The sequence below is a fragment of the Pelophylax lessonae genome (genome assembly GCF_965119305.1).
Source record: "Pelophylax lessonae genome assembly, chromosome: 2".
Classification (NCBI taxonomy): domain Eukaryota; kingdom Metazoa; phylum Chordata; class Amphibia; order Anura; family Ranidae; genus Pelophylax; species Pelophylax lessonae.
This window is the reverse complement of record NC_138769.1, coordinates 111,782,964-111,806,472: the sequence shown is the minus strand read 5'-3', so window position 1 is coordinate 111,806,472 and position 23,509 is coordinate 111,782,964. Positions and strand designations below refer to the sequence as shown.

General features: G+C 43.1%; 1 protein-coding gene across 5 annotated transcripts in view; it reads left to right on the top strand.

Moving 5' to 3' along the window:
- The window catches only part of AP1S2 (adaptor related protein complex 1 subunit sigma 2), a 177,140-nt gene that overhangs the window by 65,910 nt on the left and 87,721 nt on the right, over positions 1-23,509 (top strand). For 4 of the 5 annotated variants that reach the window (XM_082248598.1, XM_082248596.1, XM_082248597.1 and 1 more), the window contains exon 4: positions 3,567-3,704. In XM_082248598.1, the coding sequence (XP_082104724.1) occupies positions 3,567-3,704 (138 nt within the window). Of the gene's footprint in view, positions 1-3,566; positions 3,705-15,748; positions 15,848-23,509 lie in introns of all 5 variants that reach the window. The other variant, XR_014225000.1, reaches the window with a different exon arrangement.

The window sequence follows — 23,509 nt, the reverse complement described above, 5'->3', positions numbered from 1 at the left end:
TGTCTTCTCTACAGCTGTTCAAAGCATACAGTTTACACAGCATTTCTGAGCTTCAAGGACGGAGATCTGATGTCACAGTACAGACAGGGGAGCTGAGTTGATTGTAGGGAATGGACACACATCCCTCTACACAGTCTCATAGGAAAACATGCTAAAGCTGTCAATCACCTGCTGGTGGGGGGAGGTGTCCTTGGGGATTGCTTGAAGTAGGGATAAATGATCAGAAGTGACCCATGCAGATAGCAGGCGGAGGGGGAAAAAAACAGAAATCACATTGGGTGTTATTGATTGAGGCAAGTACACACCATAGAATTATTGATTATTGGAAAAACGCGTTTAACCAGTATAAATATTTATCAAAGCAGCTCGGAAAGCCAATCAAAAATGTAAAAAAAAAAACAAATGTGCTATTGAGTAGGGTCAGTACATGTTTTCAGAGCCAACTGAGAATAAAGCAAGGAAACTATGCATACATGTTTTGCTATTTCTCTATGTAATGTGTTACATTTTTTTCTTGCCCTGTGTCTTTATGTTCTGAGATGGCCTTGCCCTTATGCTTGCCACTGATCCCCCCCCCCCCCCCCCCAAAAATGTGTTTAGATCAGAGTTGCTGAACTTGATCAACATAAGGATTTCAATTATGACTGAAATTGCATTTTAGTAATTACTTTGTTAATTTGCTATGCATGCAAAAAAAAGAAAAAACACTTCAGTTATGCCACACGTGCTACAATACCATTGAACGATGGAAAAAACTAAATTTAAACATTAGAGAAAGCTGATTAAAAAGGAAACAGAGTTGTAACCTAAAGAGGTTGCAAAGAGGGATGCTCAGATCTAATCAGTTTTTAGTAAAAAAATATATTTTATTGATAATGATAACGAAATAGTGACCTATTGGTGCACTTCCTGGCATGGGATAGTGACACACACTAGAGAACCAGACATAGTGAAACTACATAAAAGACAGCGTAAAAACAACCCAAAGACAAGCAAATACACTCCTCATGCCAAACCACATATAGGGAAGAATTTTGGCACACATTCAGCGAGTGGCAGTATACGGCCCTAACTGGCCTAGTGTTACCACCACAAACGCTGAAGTAGTGCCAGCATGCCACAGATTGCTGCTTATATTAGATAGTAATAATTGTTCAAATAAAACCAACCGTACAGGGTACTGAAACGTTGGTATCTATATATTGCAGAGCAGTATAGAGTCACATAACTTTCTGCGATTTCACCCAATAAATATCAGGGAAAGATCCTATGGATAGAGATCAAAACAGCCGTACCGTTGAATAGCTCAAACTTAAGTGGCTTCACTAAAAAATGGAAATACTGTTCCAGCAGATATAGATATATGTGCATATAGTTATTACATAGCAGCATGGAGTGAGGTAGATGGAAGCTTCTGACAGTCTATATTTTTCTTGTAAATCACTCAGGACTATACATGGAGTATCGTCAGTAGTTTTCAGTCAAGTGCCTGCCAATTCGGGGTGGACGGTGGAGGAGGTATAGACCATACAAGGAAGTGGTTGTTGGTTCACACATAAATGGACTCCGATATCCACAATGCGATAACAGGGAGAGACGCTGTGTAATAAAGCAGCGAGGGCTCGCACCAATTGGGTCTCTTATGGTGTAGGGAATCCAGACCGCAGTCATATACAGCAGGGTAATTTGATCATATGGATTCAAGCATATTGCTTACCGCATCACCGGAGTATTCCACATTCACAGATACCTGGTGGTCACGGCCTTTTCTCTATCTCCTTCGCTAGTTCAGTGGATCTTTTGCCAATTACTTTCCTTCCGGGTCTTTTTCCTAGAGGGACATTCAGATATGCCCACGGTGTCTAGGTTCCTCCTATTGGCAGAGGCGCGTGACGTCAACGCGTTTCGCATGCGTGACGCACGCATCTTTAGGTCTTGAAGAAGCGTGCGTCAGGCATGTGAAACGCGTTAACGTCACACGCCTCTGCCTACTCACCACAGGGAACCTCCCACTTGCCGATGACTAAGCGATGGTTCTGAGTCAACGCTGCCTGCAATGCTATCGGCGAAAATGACAAGCTGATTTTACTAAACCAATAGGAGGAACCTAGACACCGCGGGCATATCTGAATGTCCCTCTAGGAAAAAGACCCGGAAGGAAAGTTGTTGGCAAAACATCCACGGAACTAGCGAAGGGGATAGAGAAATGGCCGTGACCACCAGGTATCTGTGAATGTGGAATACTCCGGTGATGTGGTAAGCAATATGCTTGAATCCATATGATCAAATTACCCTGCTGTATATGACTGCGGTCTGGATTCCCTACACCGTAGGAGACCCAATTGGTGCGAGCTCTCGCTGCTTTATTAATAAGCGTCTCTCCCTGTTATCGCATTGTGGATATTGGAGTCCATTTATGTGTGAACCAACAACCACTTCCTTGTATGGTCTATACCTCCTCCACTGTCCACCCTGAATTGGCAGGCACTTGACTGAAAACTACTGACGATACTCCATGTATAGTCCTGAGTGATTTACAAGAAAAATATAGACTGTCAGAAGCTTCCATCTACCTCACTCCATGCTGCTATGTAATAACTATATGCACATATATCTATATCTGCTGGAACAGTATTTCCATTTTTTAGTGAAGCCACTTAAGTTTGAGCTATTCAACGGTGCGGCTGTTTTGATCTCTATCCATAGGATCTTTCCCTGATTTTTATTGGGTGAAATCGCAGAAAGTTATGTGACTCTATACTGCTCTGCAATATATAGATACCAACGTTTCAGTACCCTGTATGGTTGGTTTTATTTGAACAATTATTACTATCTAATATAAGCAGCAATCTGTGGCATGCCGGCACTAATTCAGCGTTTGTGGTGGTAACACTAGGCCAGTTAGGGCCGTATACTGCCACTCGCTCAATGTGTGCCCAAATTCTTCCCTATATGTGGTTTGGCATGAGGCGTGTTTGTTTGTCTTTGTGTTGTTTTTACGCTGTTTTTTATGTAGTTTCACTATGTCTGGTTCTCTAGTGTGTGTCACTATCCCATGTCGGGAAGTGCACCAATAGGTCACTATTTCGTTATCATTATCAATAAAATATATTTTTTTACTAAAAACTGATCAGATCTGAGCATCCCTCTTTGCAACCTCTTTAGGTTACAACTCTGTTTCCTTTTTAATCAGCTTTCTTTAGTACTCCCTGTTTGCGGTGGCTCTCTGATTTAGACTGGACCGACAGGAGATTATCTGCCGAGCCCTGGATGTAAGTAGGCTACTTAGCTTGCTTGCAAGCAATAAGCAGCCCTCCCTTGGTCTCCACACCACTACATCTTTTACTAAATTTAAACATTTCCTACCTGTCAAGGTTTTATCTCCAAATTCATCTTTCGAGAGCTAACTGCAAAGCCATTTTAGCTAGAACAGCTTACCAGTACCAGTTTAATAACCATATATACTGAAAATGTTATCACTTATTCGGATGTGCGGATTGCTGTTGAAACATTTGTTCTGTGTGTCATTATTGCCTGAAGACATGCTCATCTTCTCTGCCTTTCAGGTGTGTGAGCTTGATATCATCTTTAATTTTGAGAAAGCCTATTTTATTCTGGATGAATTTCTTTTGGGAGGAGAGGTACAGGAAACGTCAAAGAAAAATGTTCTAAAAGCCATTGAGCAGGCTGACCTGCTACAAGAGGTAAGAAGAATGACTTTACCTACCGCATGCTTATCTTGCCACCCACCATGTCTTTGCTTCCTGCTACTAACCCCTGATGATGGCTTGTCCAGCCTGGTCAACGTGTCACCAACTTCTGTAGCCTGACAACCTGCAGTCGTTATTATAGATAATTTAGCCATATGCCAAAATACCTCAGTCAGGCCCTCCCTTCTAAATTGTTTTGTTGAGAACGTAAATGCTTTCAGCAGACCGGTACCAAACAATATACCTATGTTAATAATTGAGGGCCTTATTAAAGTGTAAGGATGTTTTTGAGTGATGGGATTTAAAAGATTGGTGCTATTTGAGGTCAACCTATATAGTAAAGATGGTACCTTTTTATACTGGGATTATTCAACTATCACTTGGGGTTTCGTGTACTTGTTGAACCCATCTGACCTCTGAAATTTTAGTAATTTCTTCTGTATCTTGATCCCATCCCATAATATTTATGGAAAATGTGGTTTTGCAGCAAGTGAGCTTTGGTTTGACATGCCTTCATCCGTTCAGTACTGCATGTTGCTCTTGCATAATCCAGAGTTAATTTCTGTGCTGTACCCTTCTATAATTCAAGTATACTCCTATGTCTTAACATAATAATGACAGCATTTATCAATATCATGTGTTCTAATATCCAATTAGAAATGTATTTTAACTGTCAAGGTTATTTCTTTCACCTTTTTGTGTCTCTATATTTTGTGCTTGTGCCTAATGTATTGTATCTGGTATGTGTCTGTTCTGATGTATTTGTGTGCTTCTTTACTGTTTCATTGCTGAATTCCAGAAGCTAGACTGTCTTCTTTGACACTTTTTTCAGGTATTGTTCCTAAGCACTAACCTTACTAAGATTATCAGTAACACTAACCAAACTAGTTCATTGCCCAGAGTGGGTACTACATATAACCCATGGCTTATGTCAGACAACCTCTCTTTTTTTTTAAGAAGCTTAAATATTTATTCACAGTTTATTCAGGACTTTAATTTTGTACTTTTATTATATTCATACGGGAAGCCTCTTTAGTTGAGTTATAGTACATAACCTAACTTGTGTATGTGTATTATTTTGTTTGGATGGTACTTTCCTCACATGGAAGTAATGAGAAACTATATCTCAACTCTGTAACTAAAAAAAAGTCCTAGAACAGACAGTACTGTGAGCTTATGAAATTGACACAGTATGCAGGAAATATCCCATTTGTACATGGATCTGGAGTCTGCAGCGGTCAGCAGATGCCCCCCCCCCCACCCTATTTGAATGGCGCTATCACACCCAATAATGGACTTCAGTGTTCTGTGCTGTTTTACTAAGCACTGTAATTTCTTTTCCTGTAGGCAGGAAATCCGTGATCGTTGCTTTTTTAGTTAGATTAAATTAAAAACTATCAAGACTCTTTTACCTTATTTATTGGGCATCTTATAAACTGTTCTGCAATCGCTGCAGCCACTTCTTAGATCTAAAGCTTGACCCTCATGGTCACTTCACTAGTTGAACTTTGAGCCATATAGGAGCAGAGTACATTTGGCTTCCATTAATGAAGAAGTGCAATATAACATTCTCCTCGTACACTTGATTAGTGTTGGTATAGAGATGAGGTGCAGCTGCTTGTGTAAAATTTTTGTGCGGTATAGAAATTGTCTGGTATGGAAGTACTGTGCACTTTACTCTACTAGAAGTACATGACCCTGAGTTCCCTCTTTTATGGCTCTTACTGTATGTGTGGTGCTGTAGACTTCTACTGTAAAAGACGTAGAGTGCATTTGGCTCCCATTAGTGTAGAAGTACATTGGCTGCTATTGGTATAGAGGTACATTGCACTTGGTTTTCATTGGTCTTGAACAGTGATCTCTAAAGTGTGGCCCTTTGCTTGCCTTTATCCTGTTCTTGGGGTACTTTACCTCCCACTGTTAATACCGATAAGACATCATTCCTCCCAGTGACACCAATGATGTTGCAATATTTCTCCCACTGACACCAATGATGGGACACAATTCCTTCCACTGATATAAATGTTGGAATGCTATTCTTTCCACTGACACCAATGATGGGATACCATTCCTCCCACTGATATAAATGTTGGAATGCTATTCTTTTCACTTACACCAATGATGGGACACCATTCCTCCCACTGATAAAAATGTTGGAATGCTATTCTTTTCACTTACACCAATGATGGGACACCATTCCTCCCACTGATAAAAATGTTGGAATGCTATTCTTTTCACTTACACCAATGATGGGACACCATTCCTCCCACTGATATAAATGTTGGAACGCTATTCTTTCCACTGACACCAATGATGGGACACCATTCCTCCCACTGATATATAAATGTTGGAATGCTATTCTTTCCACTGACACCAATGATGGGACATCATTCCTCCCACTGATATAAATGTTGGAACGCTATTCTTTCCACTGACACCAATTTTGGTACACCATTCCTCCCACTGATATAAATGTTGGAATGCTATTCTTTCCACTGACACCAATGATGGGACACCATTCCTCCCACTGATAAAAATGTTGGGACACCATTCCTCCCACTGGTAAAAATGTTGGAATGCTATTCTTTCCACTGACACCAATGATGAGACAATATTCCTCTGACTGATACCAACCACAATGGGGCACTATTTCTCCCACTGACATCAACGAGGGGGTAGTATTCCTCCCATAGATATAAATGTTGGAAATGTATTCCTGCCACTGAAACCAATAATGAGGCACTCTTCCTTCCACTTAAATCAATGATGGGGCACTATTCCTCTGACTAATACCAACAACAATGGGGTATTATTCCCCACTGATCTAAATGATGGAACACTATTCCTGCCACTAACCGCAATGATGGGGGGCACTATTCCTCCCACTGACACCAATGATGGGGGAGTATTCCTGCCACTGGCACCAATGTTGGGGCACTGCGGCTTCTCTTACTGACCACAGGCACTGACCACCAAAATGGGGCATTTTTTATTCCCATTACCACAGGTCCTCCTAAAAACCGTAAACTGGCTCTATGTTTGGAAAATTTGTTTTTAAAAGTGCGCTTTCCTTCTAGACCAATGGGATCCAAGGTAAACACTGCACTTAGGTCCTCACAGTATTGGATCATAGGATAGTGACATCCCATAGATTAACAGTTTACTTAGCTGCCGTTGGTGGTGTAGATTTAAAATGCACTTAGCTCACATTGGTTAAGGAGTGAAGTGCAGTGCATTTAGCTCCCATATGTGTGCACGTAGCATTAAAGTGCTTTTGACTTGACCAATTTTTATTTTATATTCTAAATAACTGTGGAAGAAAAACTATTAATTTGCAAAGTTCATTATAAAATACTGGGGCAGAAAAATTATTATCAATTACATTATACAGACCTGTTTACACACATTTCAGCAACAAGTATTGTTTAGTTATAAATACCGATGTTAATGTTTTTCTCTACATTGCATTATAAATGCTAAATGAAATGTGTGCAAGCGGGGTTGTGAATGGCGCTACCGTGTTAAAAGCATAAATACATTTGGTGAGTAAATGTCCTAAATAGTGGTATAAAAATCATAAGGAATATATGCAAAATATATATATAAAATTAAAAGTGCTGAATGTGCTGTTTTTAATAGGGTATAACTTATAAAGTGCACATGTGACTCATGGTTTTTCAAAAACCAGTTTTAGTGAGAGTACATACTCTGTGCCTTTAAAAATGCAAATAACAAAGTGCAGAGTGCTGATGTAGAAAAAAAGACACAAAACTAAAGACAAGACGGTGATTTTTTATTTTTCATTAAAGAAGTGACCTGTTTAAAAAACAGGTTTAAAGTGATTGTGCACAATAAAGAAATCTAAAACCTCTGTGCTTTGGTGAACAAAAGTGAAAAGATAGATTTAAAAGCCATTCAATGCAAGCAATTTGCGGGTAAATCAGAAGAAATCTGGGTTGCAGATACCTGCGTGGCCGCTAGGTGTCCCACCCTATATACAACCTGGTGAGTCTTTTCTATAGTGGATATCGTCTAGGGGCTCCTTCACTCCCTCTGATTTCCTGAAGTGTGGTCCTCAAAGAAAAATACAGAGAGGGGAACCCCCTGGTACCATATCGCAAACGTGTATAGAAAAAACGTATAGTAACTCACAGGGAAGAATCAGGCTGTCCTCGATCAGTGGTGGTGTACGCCGGGAAGCTTCCGCGTTCCACGGCTCTGGCTCCGGAAATGACGTAATGACGTCGAAGACTCCGCCCTACCGGTTTCGTCGATAGACATCTACTTGGATACTTCTGAAAAACCATGAGTCACATGTGCACTTTATAAGTTATACCTTATTAAAAACAGCACATTCAGCACTTTTAATTTTATATATATATATTTTGCATATATTCCTTATGATTTTTATACCACTATTTATGACATTTACTCACCAAATGTATTTATGCTTTTAACACGGTAGCGCCGTTCACAACCCCGCTTGCACTCATTTCATTCTTTAACCCTTTTGGGTTTGGTTGTTGGCAGCTTACACCGTGATCTTTCAACCTACACTCACTGCATATTCCATAGCGCTGGTCATCTTAGTTTTTATTATAAATGCTAAATGCCTAATCCAAGTATAAAGGTCAATATCTAATAAGTTCAGAAACCTACAGCAACCAATTAGATTAATACTTTAAAGAAAAGCTATTGTGAGTGTTGAAACTACACATTTTAGTGTTATGATTTGCTCTGTTTTTTCTAATAATTATTGTACAGATGACCCCTCCGCTGGCTACCTGTATATCATAGATAGTGGTCAGCATTCCAGCTGAATTGATTTTATTAGTCAAAAAGTGATCCTTTCTTTTCGGTCAGTCTGACTTGCCTGACTTGCAATTACAGTAAAGTACAATCACTTTATAGCTTTAGGAAGCAGAAGGTACAGCCTGCATGATGTAATAGACACATTTGGCTGTCCAACTATACAGTATTTGCAAACTACATATTTTAAAAATATATTGCAATAAGAATATTTACATTACATTGATTGCAGTCACATATTTAAAGTAAAATAAATAAAACAGACTGTACTTTTCTTTCTATATACCTTCAATTAAAATAATGGTAGCTCGTGGTTATCATACCTTTGTACATTATCATTACCATTTGCCCTTTTTCATTTAGAGTTTTTACTTTTTTGCCTTTAATGAAATGTTTGACCTTTTGATTTCCCAAAAGAAATTGCTTTTAGTAATGTCAGATAGTAAAACTAGTGCCAGCTCAGTGTGGAGTAGGAAGAAAATGTAGCTTGAATGGAAATATTCCTAGTGCAACTTTGATAACTGATTTTCGTTATATTGTTAAATTTAAGAATTATTCAAATATAGCTTCCCAAATAAGCACTAATGGGCAAAGTTGAACCTGCTGGGGCTAAATAAACTTAAGCTGGCCATACACAGAATTTTTTTCTTTTTTCTTCATTCAGCTCAGAGGCTGAAGGGGAAAAAACAGATTCCTCCATCCACGCTATACAGCACGAATGAACGAATCTCCTGCTGTGGCTACTGCATTATGACAGCTGGCTGTTTTTACAGAAAGTCTCTAGTGGGTTTTCTTTGACCAAAATTGATTGAAAGATTGACTTTGTTGAATCATACGGGGCCAGTAGGACGAACCAACCAAAATTCCCACAGTGTATGGGCAGCTTTGTAAGCTCTAATAAGTAGGGCCCTTGATCCCTCTTGTGTTGTAACTGTACTGTCTCCTTCCATTTTTTTTTTTTTTTAGGAGCTATGCCAACTGTTGGTGTTTTATAACGCCTTTGTTGTTGATTTATTAGAGTGTATCTAAAGCCAAAACTTTTGTTTTGTTTGGGCTAGAGTAAGGGATACCTAAAACCTGTTAGGTTGATTTCCCTGAAGACACAACAGTAGTAGTGAGGAAAATCCCCTCTCAGACAGGTCCACCTATTGGAAGATTTTGCTAACTCCCTCATTAATGTTCAAGTGATGACTATTTTTATTTTTTAACTTTCACTTTCTGTAACAATGGTCACCAGGACAAAAAAGGAGAGTGTTCTCTCAAGGAGGACACTTGTCTGAGACTTCAACCCTTCCACACGCTATGTAAAATGAAACCCTAGGCTTTGGTTTAAGACAAGTTTGTGGCAGAATCAATGAGCAACTTTACCTAGGGGAAGTTGTTCCTTAACTGGTAAAGTAATTTCTCTTTCGTTCATTGACGGACACAGCTCCTGAAATTCTTAACCATTGGGTTATACTGCCCCCTAAAGGAGTAAGACGCTAGGCATAAACGAAATCTGGCTATGCCCATGGGCAGTCCCAGGGTTATACTCCTTCACTCTGCTATAGGCACTCAGTTTTTTTTTTCTGCCTAGTCAGGAGTAAGGACCGAGTTTCTTGCTGGGGTCTTTGATCCTGGCAAATTTTTTCTTTTTAGATAGAATTTTTTTTCTCCTGGATTTTTCCTGTGAGATCTACATTCAACTGCCGGACTGGGCGACGGGCTGGATAATCTAGATCCAGTGGTCACCCCAGTCTGGCCAGCAAGCGCGCGCAGACCTCAGCTCTGCGCTTGGTCGGCCGAGACATACCCATTGGACAGGGGCTGGCCTGCGAGGTAAATGCCTCGCGGGGTCACATACGACTGGATCTCGGCCCGAGTCGCATCATTCCTCCTGACCGACAGCCCCCCCATTTGGATGGAGAGGAGTTCTGTCTGGAGCCATGCCCGCCTGGTTCTTGGTGTGGTGAGTAGCTGCCCCCCCCCTCTCCCCCTTGAGGGTCTTGTGATGGACGTGGGTCCCTCCCTGGGACGGTCGGACCCCCGGGTTCCCTTCCTTCCGGTCAGGCACCCCCCCTTTCCAGTGTTCCCCATCCTACCCCCCCCCCCCCCCCCACAATGCTAGGGGCTGTTTGGGTGGTCTGGTCTACCTCCTGGGGTGGGGGCCGGGAGCTAGCTGGCGATGGGGGGGGGGAGTGCACCACCGGCAACCGGACGATCAACTGTGTGGGGGGTTGTACCTGGTGGGGGCTCTTGCCAGGGCCCATCCGTCCTGCCTGGAACTGTCCTTGAGGCCTGGTTCCCTGTAAGTCTTGTGGTGCCATGCGGGCCGCCATTTTGTTGTAGCCTGTGTGATTCTATACACGGTGGCTATGTTTGTTTAGTCTGGCGGACGTTTTACTGTGGTTTGCCATTGAAAATAGCATTGCCCAATAGGAGCCCTGTGGGAGGCAATTTCGGCAGAGGGAGCCCCTTCTCATTCCCTGGTGCTGACTCCTGGATCTTTTCACTTCCTGATTGCCACATGTGTTGTGCAGATTATCCTGTTGGCTGCAGGTGCCTGTTTCTGCTGGGTGGTCAGTCTGGCGGGGTTCTCTCCCTCTCTGCCGAGGATTGCTTGTGCCTGGCGACCGGGTGGTGCTGCCAGCGTGGTGGGGATGGTCCCTTTGCAGTGTTTTTTAACACTTTTTGTGGTGTTCCCCTGGTGACTCATGGAGTCTATGGAGCACATCTCCCCACCTGATCCCCTCTCTGAGGCTGCGGGGCCCTCTGGGTCCCAACCATCCATCAGTGCAGTGACGGCGGTCCTGGAGTCATTTGTGTCCTGGCTGTAGGTGGCGTTTGGGCGATGGACTGGCAAAAAATTCCCCCCGCCTTCCCTTGCCTCATCTCTCGGCCACCGTGGACGTGGGTCACCCTGCTGGGTCTGCAACCTCTCGCTCGGAATCCTCTGATTTGTATCTGTGCGTGAGACCCTGAAGATGGGGGACGCAGCACCAGTTGCGACAGAGGCGCAGGTTCCCATTGGCACTCACAAGCCACTCAGAGCGGCAAAGGTGTTTTTTTTTCCCTGCCTCTTTTGAGAGAATTGTTGCTATAGAGTGGGGACGACCAAAGCGTCCCCGTGTAGTCCCTAAGTGCTTTACTAGGCGTTACCCCTTAAGAAGTGGACTGTTCTACCGATGGTGGACTCTCCATTTTTCCAGAATAAACAAGGCAACCATGATTCCGGTTGAAGAGTCTTTCTTTCTCTGCCTTTAAGGAATTGGCTGACCAGAAGGCGGAGGCTGTGGCCCGCAATATGTACGCTCTGGCTGGTTTGGCAATGAGGCTGGTATTCACCATTGCCCTGGTGTCGCAAAATCTGACCGAGTGGGCTAGGCTCTTACACCATGACCTGGAGGGAGAACAGCTCCTCCCTGCCTTGCCCAAGCTGGCTTACTAGCTGGTCCAGGGGCAGCAGTTCATCTGTGATGCCATTTTGGATGCAGCTCCCCTAATGGCTCGGCTCTCTTTTTTGGCTGTGGTCCTTCGGTGTGTCTTTTGGCTCAAGTGCTGGTCTGTGGACCAGACTTCTAAAAAGGCCTTGACTGATCTTCCTTTTTAAAGAGATTGCATGTTGGGAGCTACCCTGGATGACATCATTAAAGGTCTCACGGGGGGAAGAGTACTTTTCTTCCACAGGCTACTAAGAGCAAGGAACCTTGTCGTAGACATGGGCCTTCCTTCTTGGCTTTATAAGAAGTTTTTTTGTCCCTCAGGGTCGACTCAAAATGGCTTGAAGCCTTTCAGGGCCTCCTCTGGAGGATCTAAATGAACCTGGTCTGTCAAGCTGAGAGCAGGTTTCTCCAGATCCGTGGACAAGGCTCCTTCAGCATGAAGGTGCGCCCTCCCCTGTATTCAGGGTGGGGGACGTCTTTGCTGGTTTCCGGACCCGTGGACTTCCCTGGTTCAAGACGAGTGGGTCCACAAAGTCATTTGGTCCTAGCTACACGATCGAGTTTTGCTCTTGTCCCCTGGCCGGGTTCTTTCCTTCCAACTTGCGCCTGTCCCCAGACTACTTACAGGGCCTGTTTGGGGCGGTACAAGACCTGTTACTTCAAGGGGTGATTGTCCCGGTTCTGATGTGCGAACGTTTTCAGGGTTTTCACTCAAACCTGTTCACAGTTCCCAGGAAGGAAGGCAAAGTGCGTCCAATCCTGGACCTCAATGCGCTGAACTGCTCTGTGCGGGTGCAGAAGTTCAGAATAAAATCCATTCGAACTGTGGTGACATTCCGGCATCAGGGGGATTTCCTCGCCTCTATTGACATCAAGAATGCCTGCCTTCACATTCCAATATGTGCCAATCACCAGCTTTTCTCTGCTTTTCTGTGAGAGATGAGCATTATCAGTTTGTGGCATTACCCTTTGGTCTGGCCTCTGCTGTCTTCACAAAAGTGTTAGCCCCGGTGCTAGCCTTGGTACACCAACGGGCGATCACGATATTGGGCTTCTTGGATGATCTCCTTCTGCGAGCAGAGTTTCCTTCTGCTCTGGTGGAAAACCTGGAGATTACTATGCAAACTCTGCGGGAGTTTGGTTGGATTCTGAATTTTCAGAAGTCTGCTCTAGTTCCGTCCACAAAGCTGGACTATTTGGGCCTGACTCTGGACTCTGCCTTAGCCAGAGTGCCCCTTCCTCTGGACAAACTTCAGAAATTGCAGGCTGCAATTCGTCTCCTGCTATCCAGCAGATGGTCATCCCTCCGGACTTGCACAGTTCCATACAAGGTCCCTGCAAGGGAGATTCTGACCAAATGGGACAAGACTCCGCAGTCTCTGGACAATCAGATCCGGCTGAGTCGGGGAACGGAGTCCCTGATATGGTGGCTTTGTTCTACAACGCTTTGGCTAGGCAAAACCTTCCTCCCCTTGTATTGGACAGTGGTCACCATGGATGCCAGCCTGTCTGGCTGGGGAGACGTCCTCGCGAAGCATTCTGCTCAGGGGATCTGGACGATGTAAGAGTCCAGACTACCAATTTAATGTCTTGGAGCTCCGAGCGATCAGACTGTGTCTGGACCATGGGACGGATCGTCTTCAGGGTTGTCCAGTGTGCATCCAATTAGACAATGCCACGGCCGTGGCTTATTTCAATCACTAATGGGGCACAAGAATTGTGCTAGGGCTTCTGGAGGTAGCCAGCATTCCAAGGTGGACAGAACGGTACGTTCCAGCCCTCTCCGCCGTACACATTCCCGGGGTGGAAGATTTGCAGGCAGGTTACCTCAGTGGGCAGGCGTTGGACCAAGGGGAGTGGTACCTTTATCTGGAGGTGTTTCATTAACTGTGTCGCTGGTTGAGCACCCCTGAGGTGGATCTGTCGGCATCTCGGCTCAACAGCAAGGTGCAGAGGTTTGTGGCTCGGTCACGAAATCCTCTGGCAGACGCCACAGACGCATTGGTGGCCCCGTGGGATCAGTATCAACTGATTTATGCTTTCCCTCCTCTCAAGCTTCTGCCAAGACTTCTCTGCAGGATCGAGGCAGAAGGGATTCCGGTCATCTTGGTGGCCCCGGAGTGGCCCTGCCGGGCTTGGTACGCTGATCTGGTGCGGCTGGTCGACATCCCTTGTAAGCTTTCTCTCAGGGAGGATCTGCTGTCCAAAGCTCCGATCTTCCATCCTGCTTTACAGCTGCTGGCTTTGACGACTTGGCTGTGGAATGCCAGGTGCTGAAGGATGGGGTTTATGTGAGTCTGCGATTTATACCCTGTTGAAAGCTAGGAAATCTACTTCTAGGAAGATCTACCTTTCTACGTGGAAGACATACAGTGCGTGGTGTGAGTCTCTTGAGGTTCATCCTCGCTCCTTCTCGGTGGCTGGGATCTTGACCTTCCTTCAATGGGGGGTTAAACAGAAACTGGCCTTGAGTACCATCAAGGGCCAGGTGTCTGCTTTGGTGGTCTTCTTCCAACGACCTTTGACCACACACTCCCTGGTGCTTACCTTTCCTTAGAGTGTCCGACATTTGGTTACTTCAGTGCGGGCTCCGTTGCCGCCTTGGGATCTCAATTTGGTGCTTTCGGTTCTCCAGAAGCCTCCCTTTGAGAATTTCGGGAGATTCCCTGGCTTACGCTGTCCCAGAAGGTGGCCTTTTTGGTGGCTACCACCTCTGCGCGCAGTGTGTCGGAACTGGCAGCGTTATCCCGTTGTTCACCTTACCTGGTGATTCACAGGGATAAGGTGGTTCTTCGACCCTCTCCGTCGTTCGTTCCAAAGGTTGTCTCTGTCTTCATTCAAATGAAAATCATTGTGTTGCCTTCCCTGTGCCCCAGGCCTAAACATCCAAAGGAAATTGCCTTGCATGCCTTGGATGTGCTCTGGGCAATTACGGTGTACCTGGCAGCTACAGAGTTTTTCAGGCAGTTAGACTCTCTATTTGTGTTCACGGATAAACCTCGTAAAGGGTTGTCCACTTCCTCTGCCACCATTTCCAGATGGATCAGACAGACGGTGATTCAGGCCTATTCCATCAGGGGTCAGGTTCCTCCTTTCCCTGTCAAGGTGCACTCTACTAGGGCACTTAGTGCCTCCTGGGCTTTTGGTCATCAGGCATCAGTGACGCAGGCTTGCAAGGTGGCCACCTGGTCGTCGGTGCACACTTTCACAAAGTTTTATAAAGTGGATGTGTTGGCATCTGCAGATGCTTCTTTGGGCCGCAAGGTTTTGCAAACTGCTGTTTAAGAGTCCCTGACCCTCTTTGAGGGTGTATTGTTTTTTTTCAAGTGAGCTCCAGTTGTTTTGGTTGAGCTCCTGTTGCCTGGTTGGCTACTGTTTAGCTTTGGGATTTTTTTGTCTGTTCCCACCACTCATATTTAACACTGCTTTGGGACATCCCAATGGTTAAGAATATTGGGAGCTGTGTCCGTCAATGAACGAAAGAGAAAATGGGATTTTCGAATTACCGTAAAATCCATTTCTCTGATGTTCATTGATGGACACAGCACCCACCCCTCTGTGGAGTTAGAATTCTCCTGACACTGCTTGTAACTAAACTGAGTGCCTATAGCAGAGAGAGGGAGTATACCCCCTGGGACTGCCCATGGATACCCCAAGGTTAGCTATGCTTTGCCATTGTCGCAAGAGAAAGACTTTGCTCAGTACACTATAAATATGCACATCTATTAGCAAGAATGTTTAAAAGAGATTGATAGTAATCTCTAATAGAGAAACTACATTTTTCACCTTGTGATTTTATATTTGTAGAGCCAGAATGAAGACTGGGGAGGTTACTCAGAGGATATGCTTTGATAAAGGCCACCTCTGAGGGTTTAGCCTTCTTGAAACAACTCCTATATAAAACGGGTAATTTTAGCATTTTGGTGGCATGTATTGTGGGTGCTCTGCAGAGACTGGTGCATGACATTTTAAAGTTTTCCACTAAAAAAAAAAAAAAGGTTACTGGTATTTTGCCTATAGGCTGACATGCCTAGCATGCCCTTATCATGGTGAGTGGGATTTTATTACTTCTAATGGTACCAGTACACACATTGGTTTAAAAGTGTAATCCAGCTAACACTGATATTTCAGTTTTGTGTAGATACTGGGAGTTTGATGTATCTCAGTGGAAAGATGATCACGCCAGAAACCCTGACCTCTCTTGCTGCAGATATGACAAAGCCAAGCAAGGAAGTCTCATCCCTCCAGCTGCAGTTTTGATAATGTGTAATCAATGGACAATTCAGTGGTAGGTGTAAGATTTCCCTAGAATGGATTCACTTACCTTCCCTTCGTTATTAGTACATGTAGTCTGCAACTTTTGGGTGGTAACGCTGGTCCACTCGCTTTATGTGGTAGTCACCCCCCTGCTATGAAAACTGTTCTAAACTGGGAGGAACATGTCCTGGCGTGACATAGTAGTTGTGTATGCAGGGACAAAGGGGTTGTTTTTCTAAAGGCAAGAAGGCTGTGCACTTTGCAAGTGCAGTTTCCTTTTGTCTCAAGTGCATTTAATTCAGAGCTTAGCTTAGTAAATGAGGTGAAGCTTCACTTTGTAAAAATACCCAATTATATGGACAATAAAAAACAGCATTTTTGCTTGCACACGAATGGATGATTGATGTCCGTAAAGCTTCCACTCATTTACTAAGCTCTGGAGTAAATGCTCTTGCAAAGTGCACATTTTATTTGCCTTTAGTAAATCAACCCCGAAGTCTTTTAAATGTTCACAGCTACTTTTTCAATTAATAAATAAACTCTTCTTTAAAAAAAAAAAAAATCATTGTGTGTACAGGATCTGTTACTAACAGCAGTCATGAAGGGTGTGTGGTGCGGGCTTATTTTCTAATACTAACGGGTGAAACTTGTCTAATTAATTGGGAACACTCCTAATGCTGTTGGTGAAAATGTTGGGTCAGTGACCTTGGTCTGCTTTGATTTTATATCTCGGCACCCACACATATTTCCACTTTTAGATCATCCCTATTATTGGATTCCAGCAGTGTTTTTAAATTAAGTTTTGTTTTCTTGGGTCTGTTCATAGATGTGTTTTTGTTATCTGACTGAATTACGGTATGTGCTTTGTTGCTTTTCTGTCTGTCTTGGATACAGCATACATGGGGATTATTTTATAGCTACAGGCAGATAAATGTAAGTGGAGAAGCAAAACCCCCATCCGCATTCCCTGCTGAAAGGACCTTAAGCAGATTTGTACCATGTTGTACAGAATTCATTGAAGCCTACCAACAGTGTTCTTCCTTTGAAGCATGCAAGCATACATTAGTTATGCCTAATGGTGCAGGTTTAATGAACCATAGAAGTTCTTAGGGTCACACAAGACCTTGTTGTATTTTTGCCAGAGCAACCTCCATTACCAAGGTCCAAAATACACACTGATGTACTAGATGGTTCCTTTACTTTGTGTATGTAGTGTACACTGGCACTGCTAAATGCAGGTCAGTTCAGGTGAACAGGACGTGTTTTTTTATATGTCCGTATGGTGCTAGGAAGTTTCAAAAAATTTCTTCTGGAGAGCATTAAAGCAGTCCTGCTTAGGTTGCACTTAAATGAGGAGAATGGTGGCAGGACTCTAGAAATCCTTGGGTGTGAGTCCACGAATTAGCTTGGACATACTGTTTACCACACATACTAGAAGGTGAAGAGAAATGATCCGCAAGTCCTTCCTTGCTCTTAAAAATCTTCAGAATGTTTTTTGTGGGCCCACAAGGCTGAAACGTGTTAACATCTACTGCCTGGATATTTTGTCTTTTATGGAGAATTAATACATTTTGAAGATTTTTAACAGAAAGCAAGGAGTTGCGGATCATCTCTCTTCAGGACTGCAATTGCAGCTGTGTGACTGCCTTTCCGCACCCAGAAGCTCTGGATCTCCTTATCTCATGTGGGTTGTAGCACCTTCTCTTCACTTTATTTTATATACTAAAATGTGATGTACAAAAAAGACATCAAAAGCAGTGTTTCAGAAACTTTGAAGCTGTGTTATTAGAAATCAAGATGTGTGGGTCACATACTTCCCACAACACTCCATTAGCTATAGAGGCATTCACTATATTATCTTGGCCAGGTACTTTCCTGCAGAGTGACCTTCCTTTCTGTCTCCTGTGGTGTAATGTCATGCATATAAAAAGTGGTAAAAGAGATCCGCGCTTAGGATAAAGGGTGTATGAAGATTATGTAAAAAACACCACACTTGGCTCCTGCCCACTTCAAAAAATGCGACCCTAAAAGGGAAGCATCAAATGTATGGATAGGGTGAGGAAGTGATTGGCGCTACCTAATGGGGTGTTCAGGAAATCGAATTGTTTAAATATTATTGCATCACTCCTACAGATTAATAATAAATAAATCACTCGTAACTGGTATGGCGTGTGTATGTGTATTCAATATAAATACGCGTGGTAAAAAGTAGATTCAAATTCGTGTGTAGACAAATTGTGTGATAATCATAAAGGATAGAAAATACATAAAAGAATGTTATGGTGTATATAAAGTACAAACACTAAAAATACAAATAAAAGTAAAAAAGTCAATCTGCACGTTAGTGTAGAGGAATATATAAATGAATAAATATGTGCAGACCCAAAGTGAACGTGTGCAGATTTGATGCAATAAATAACAATAAGCCTGTATTGTGCAAGTAATAAATGATGTGAATATAAAAAGTGTGAATAAAAAATGAGAATATAAAAATTATTGTGCAAAAATGAATGCAGGTAGCAGTAAAATCTACCTTATCAGTAAACAATTTAATAGACGAGTGATATGGTAGGAGTGGAACATTAATTAAAATAGATGGATATATATACTCTATAAAATACCAATAATGAGTATAAAATGGAAATATCGTCACAATCAAAATATAAATCAATATAGATGATAAATATAGCTGCCAATAAATAGGTACAACAGTGCAAATGTGAAAGAGAAAGAACTGTGCAAATTCAGCAAAAAACGTGGATATCACTGTAGAACGCCACGACAAATCAGTCCAAATATCATGCAATCAAGGCTGATGAAAAAAGTCCTATAATTATATAGTCCATATAAAGTGGCTATGGTGCTCTTTTCTCTATGCCCGGAGTGCAGTGAGTGGGCAGAAGGTAAAGTGCTCCCCTAATCCTGGGGTCTTGCGCTTACCAGATTCCCGAACCCCTGCAGGGGTAACTAGCGGGTCGATATTGGGGATCGCTCCCATACACCGGCAACCTGGTCCCTCTTAATGCACTTCCTCCTTGTGCTCGATCTCACTCCGCCATAGGGTATATAGTATCAGCTCAGTAAGGAAAAAGTATCCAGTACAGTCCCCGGGTATAAAAAAGGGAAAAGGAGCCTCCGATAGTGTAATATCGTTTAAAATGTCTTTATTCCAATAAAAAAGACATGTACTCACATAAGCTAAGAACCTTTAATACGTCCGTCTGGCATAGGAGCTTCAACCTCCTCTCTCGCGGTGCACACCTGGGAGTAGCGTGCGTGCCAGCCGCCGGATGTGCGTTCTGAGCCTCGGGATCGTTAGACGGAAGTGATGTGGTCACGCTCTCGACGCGTTTCGTCACACTGACGTCATCTGGAGGGGTCATGCATACCCTTCATTTCCATTCCAACATGGCCAGTGTTCCATCCTCCAGATAATGATACTGAATGGCCACTGGAGCTGAGAGAATTGGATATTAGACATTTCCTTTCTAGTGGTTGGATAAACATACCTATGTAACTGGCCAGTATTTTTCACAACCTAGTTGCAAACATAAATCCCAACTAAAGTGGGCACATGGTAGGAGATTTTTGTATGAACAGTCATACAATAGATCCCATCAGTACATTCGTTAATGCCACTAAAGATTTGACAAATAAGTGTGCGCTAGCTTAACAATTGGTTAGCAGCACCTAGAACTCCCTGAATTTTGGAAGAAAAATGTAATGTATGAAAAAAAGACTAGTGCACTGAAAATATACACGAACAGACAAAATAAGTAATAACAATAGTGTATCACGTAAAAAAAAGGAAAACCATTTTCCTTAAATTTGTCCATAAACCACAAAAGTGCAAAACATAAAACCTTAATAAGTGTATTTAGGCAAAAAGTGAAAAATACTTAAAAAAAGCATGCAACAACCAAAGTCAATGATGTTCAACGTAGTGATGATTGGGTCTTGAAAAGTGAAATCCAATAAACAATTCCTTGTTATTAAATTCACACAATTGGTGTTAAGCAGTGCTGCATGCGACCCCCTTCATGATGAAGCATATAAATGGGTGGCTTCTTACCAGAGAGACTATTCAGAACTCACATACAGTCCTCCAATCCCAGTTTAGGCCTTCTGTGGGGAAACGCATCGGGTAGAGTAGCCACGTCATTACCACGCATGGTGTGCACTGCAGGCGGCCGTGCACACTCATCTAAGCTGTCTTCTGCCCACATACATGTAAGTGCAACTGTTTTACACAATAAAAGGACGTTTTAAAGGGTAATGGAGTATCGGCCTCTCCTTCCATTGTATGCGAGTTCTGGATAGCCCTGAATGTGCAAGAGGTATTTCGATCTGCGGATTGCTGTTACCCAAAGAGATTCCGTCACCTGCTGGGGCCAGTTAACCCTTAAGTGTATGACAACTACAGGCCTCATGTCTCTTGGGTAAGCAAGCCATCCATTTCTCTGTTTGATCACGGTGGGGTTGCATCCAGCACTGGATAGCACCAATCGTGTGAATTCACTTAATAACAAGGAATTGTTTGTTGGATTTCACTTTTCAAGACCCAATCGTCTTTTCAAGTGTCCCAATTCACTTTTTGCTTAAAGACACTTATTAGGGCTCTTTCACACGGGCGATCCGATCAGATCCGCCTGTCAGTTTTTTAGGCGGATCTGATCGGATCCTCCATGCAGCTCTATGGGGCAGCGGGTGTCAGCGGAGACACCTCCGCTGACACCCGCTGCCATCCGCATCCTATCCTGTGCTTGAAATCTGGACGGATGGAAACCCTATTTTTCCATCCGTTCAGTAATCTGAGCGGATCTGATGAGAGCGGACAAGCGGTCCGCTCTCATCCGATCCCCCATAGAGGGCAGCGGGGGCTGAGACACCTCCCTCTCCGCACTGCAAGCGGAGACGGAGCTGTCACCCGCCCGGCTCAGCGGGGATCGCGGATCGATCCCCGCTGAGCAACACGGATCTGCCTACGGTGCGGACCGTGTGAAAGAGCCCTTAAGGTTTTATGTTTCGCACTTTTGGGGTTTATGGACTAACTTAAGGGAAACTATTTTCCTTTTACGTTATACACTATTGTTATTACTTATTTTGTCTGTTTATGTATATTTTTAGCGCACTAATCTTTTCTTCATTCATTACCATATATATATATATATATATATATATATATATATATATATATATATATATATATATACATACACTAAACAAAATTATAAAGGCAACACTTTTGTTTTTGCCCCCATTTTTCATGAGCCGAACTCAAAGATCTAAGACTTTTTCTATGTACACAAAAGGTCTATTTCTCTCAAATATTGTTCACAACTCTGTCTAAATCTGTGTTAGTGAGCACTTCTCCTTTGCTGAGATAATCCATCCAGCTCACAGGTGTGGCATATCAGGATGCTAATTAGACAGCATGATTATTGCACAGGTGTGCCTTAGGCTGGCCACAATAAAAGCCACTCTAAAATGTGCAGTTTTATCACACAGCACAGATGTCGCAAGTTTTGAGGGAGCGTGCAGTTGGCATGCTGACTGCTGGAATGTCCACCAGAGCTGTTTCCCGTGAATTGAATATTCATTTCAATACCATAAGCCGTCTCCAAAGGCTTTCAGAGAATTTGGCAGTACATCCAACCAGCCTCACAACCGTAGACCACATGTAACCACACCAGCCCAGGACCTCCACATCCAACATCTTCACCTCCAAGGTCGTCTGAGACCAGCCACCCGGACAGCTGCTTCAACATTCGGTTTGCATAAACAAAGATTTCTGCACAAACTGTCAGAAATCGTCTCAGGAAAGTTAATTTGCATGCTCGTCGTCCTTATCTGGGTCTCGACCTGACTGCAGTGTGTTGTCGTAACTGATTTGAGTGGGAAAATGCTCACATTCAATGGCATCTGGCACTATCGATAGGTGTTCTCTTCACTAATTAATCCTGGTTTTCTTAGATCTTTGAGTTTAGCTCATGAAAAATGGGAGCAAAAACAATTGTTGTGTTTATAATTTTGTTATATATATATTACCAAAAGTATGGGAATGCCTGCCTTTACACGCACATGAATTTTAATTGACAGTCTTAGTCTGAAGGGTTCAATATTGAGTTGGCCCACCCTTTGCAGTTGTAACCGCTTCAACGATTCTGGGAAGGCTGCTCACAAGGTTTAGGAGAGTGTCTATGGGAATGTTTGATCATTCTCCTAGAAGGGCATTTGTGAGGTCAGGCATTGATGTTGGACGAGAAGGCCTGGCTTGCAGTCTGCGCTCTAATTCATCCCAAAGGTGTTCTATCGGGTTGCGGTCAGGACTCTGTTCAGGCCAGTCAAGTTCCCCCAAACTCACTCATCCTTGTCTTTATGGACCTTGCTTTGTGCACTGGTCCAAATCTTTTGGTGGAGGGGGGATTATGGTGTGGGGTTGTTATTCAGAGGTTGGGCTTGGCCCCTTGATTCCAGTGAAAGGAACTCTTAAGGCGTCAGCATATCAAGACATTTTGTACAATTTCATGCTCCCAACTTTGTGGGAATAGTTTGGGGATGGCCCCTTCCTGTTCCAACATGACTGCACACCAGGACATGAATGAGTAAAGTTGAGGTGGAGGAACTTGACTGGCCTGCACAGATTTCTGACCTTAACCCGATAGAACACCTATGGGATGAATTGGAGCAGAGACTGCGAGCCAGGCCTTCTCTCCAACATCAGTACCCGACCTCACAAATGCGCTCCCGGAGGAATGGTCAAACACTTCCATAGACACCCTCCAAAACCTTGTGGACAACCTTCCCAGAAGAGTTGAGGTTGTTATAGCTGCAAATTCAATAATGAACCCTCCGGACTAAGACTGGGATGCCATTAAAGTTCATGTACGTGTAAAGGCGGGCGTCCCAATACTTTTGGTATTATTGTGTGTGTGTGTGTGTGTGTATGTGTATATATATATATATATATATATATATTCAGAAAGTGATGCATATTACAGTAATCCACATCAGTCATTTTACAAAGAAAAGAACTACAACAGCATTCATATCAGTAACATGCAGTATTTAGTTTGTTTTACTAAATTTTACTAAATTTTTATTTTTTGTAATTTATTTTTTACTTATGAAACCGAAAAAGCTTGCACTTTTCATTGCATTTCTAGTTTGTTTTTCTGGACTCCCAAAGAAAACCCGATTTGAAGGCAGATAAAAACAGAATGATACCTCACATTTTTCTTTTGAATCAACTGTTTATAGACTTCACTGTACAGAAAAAAATAGCAGGACGGATCGAAACCGCAGCATGCC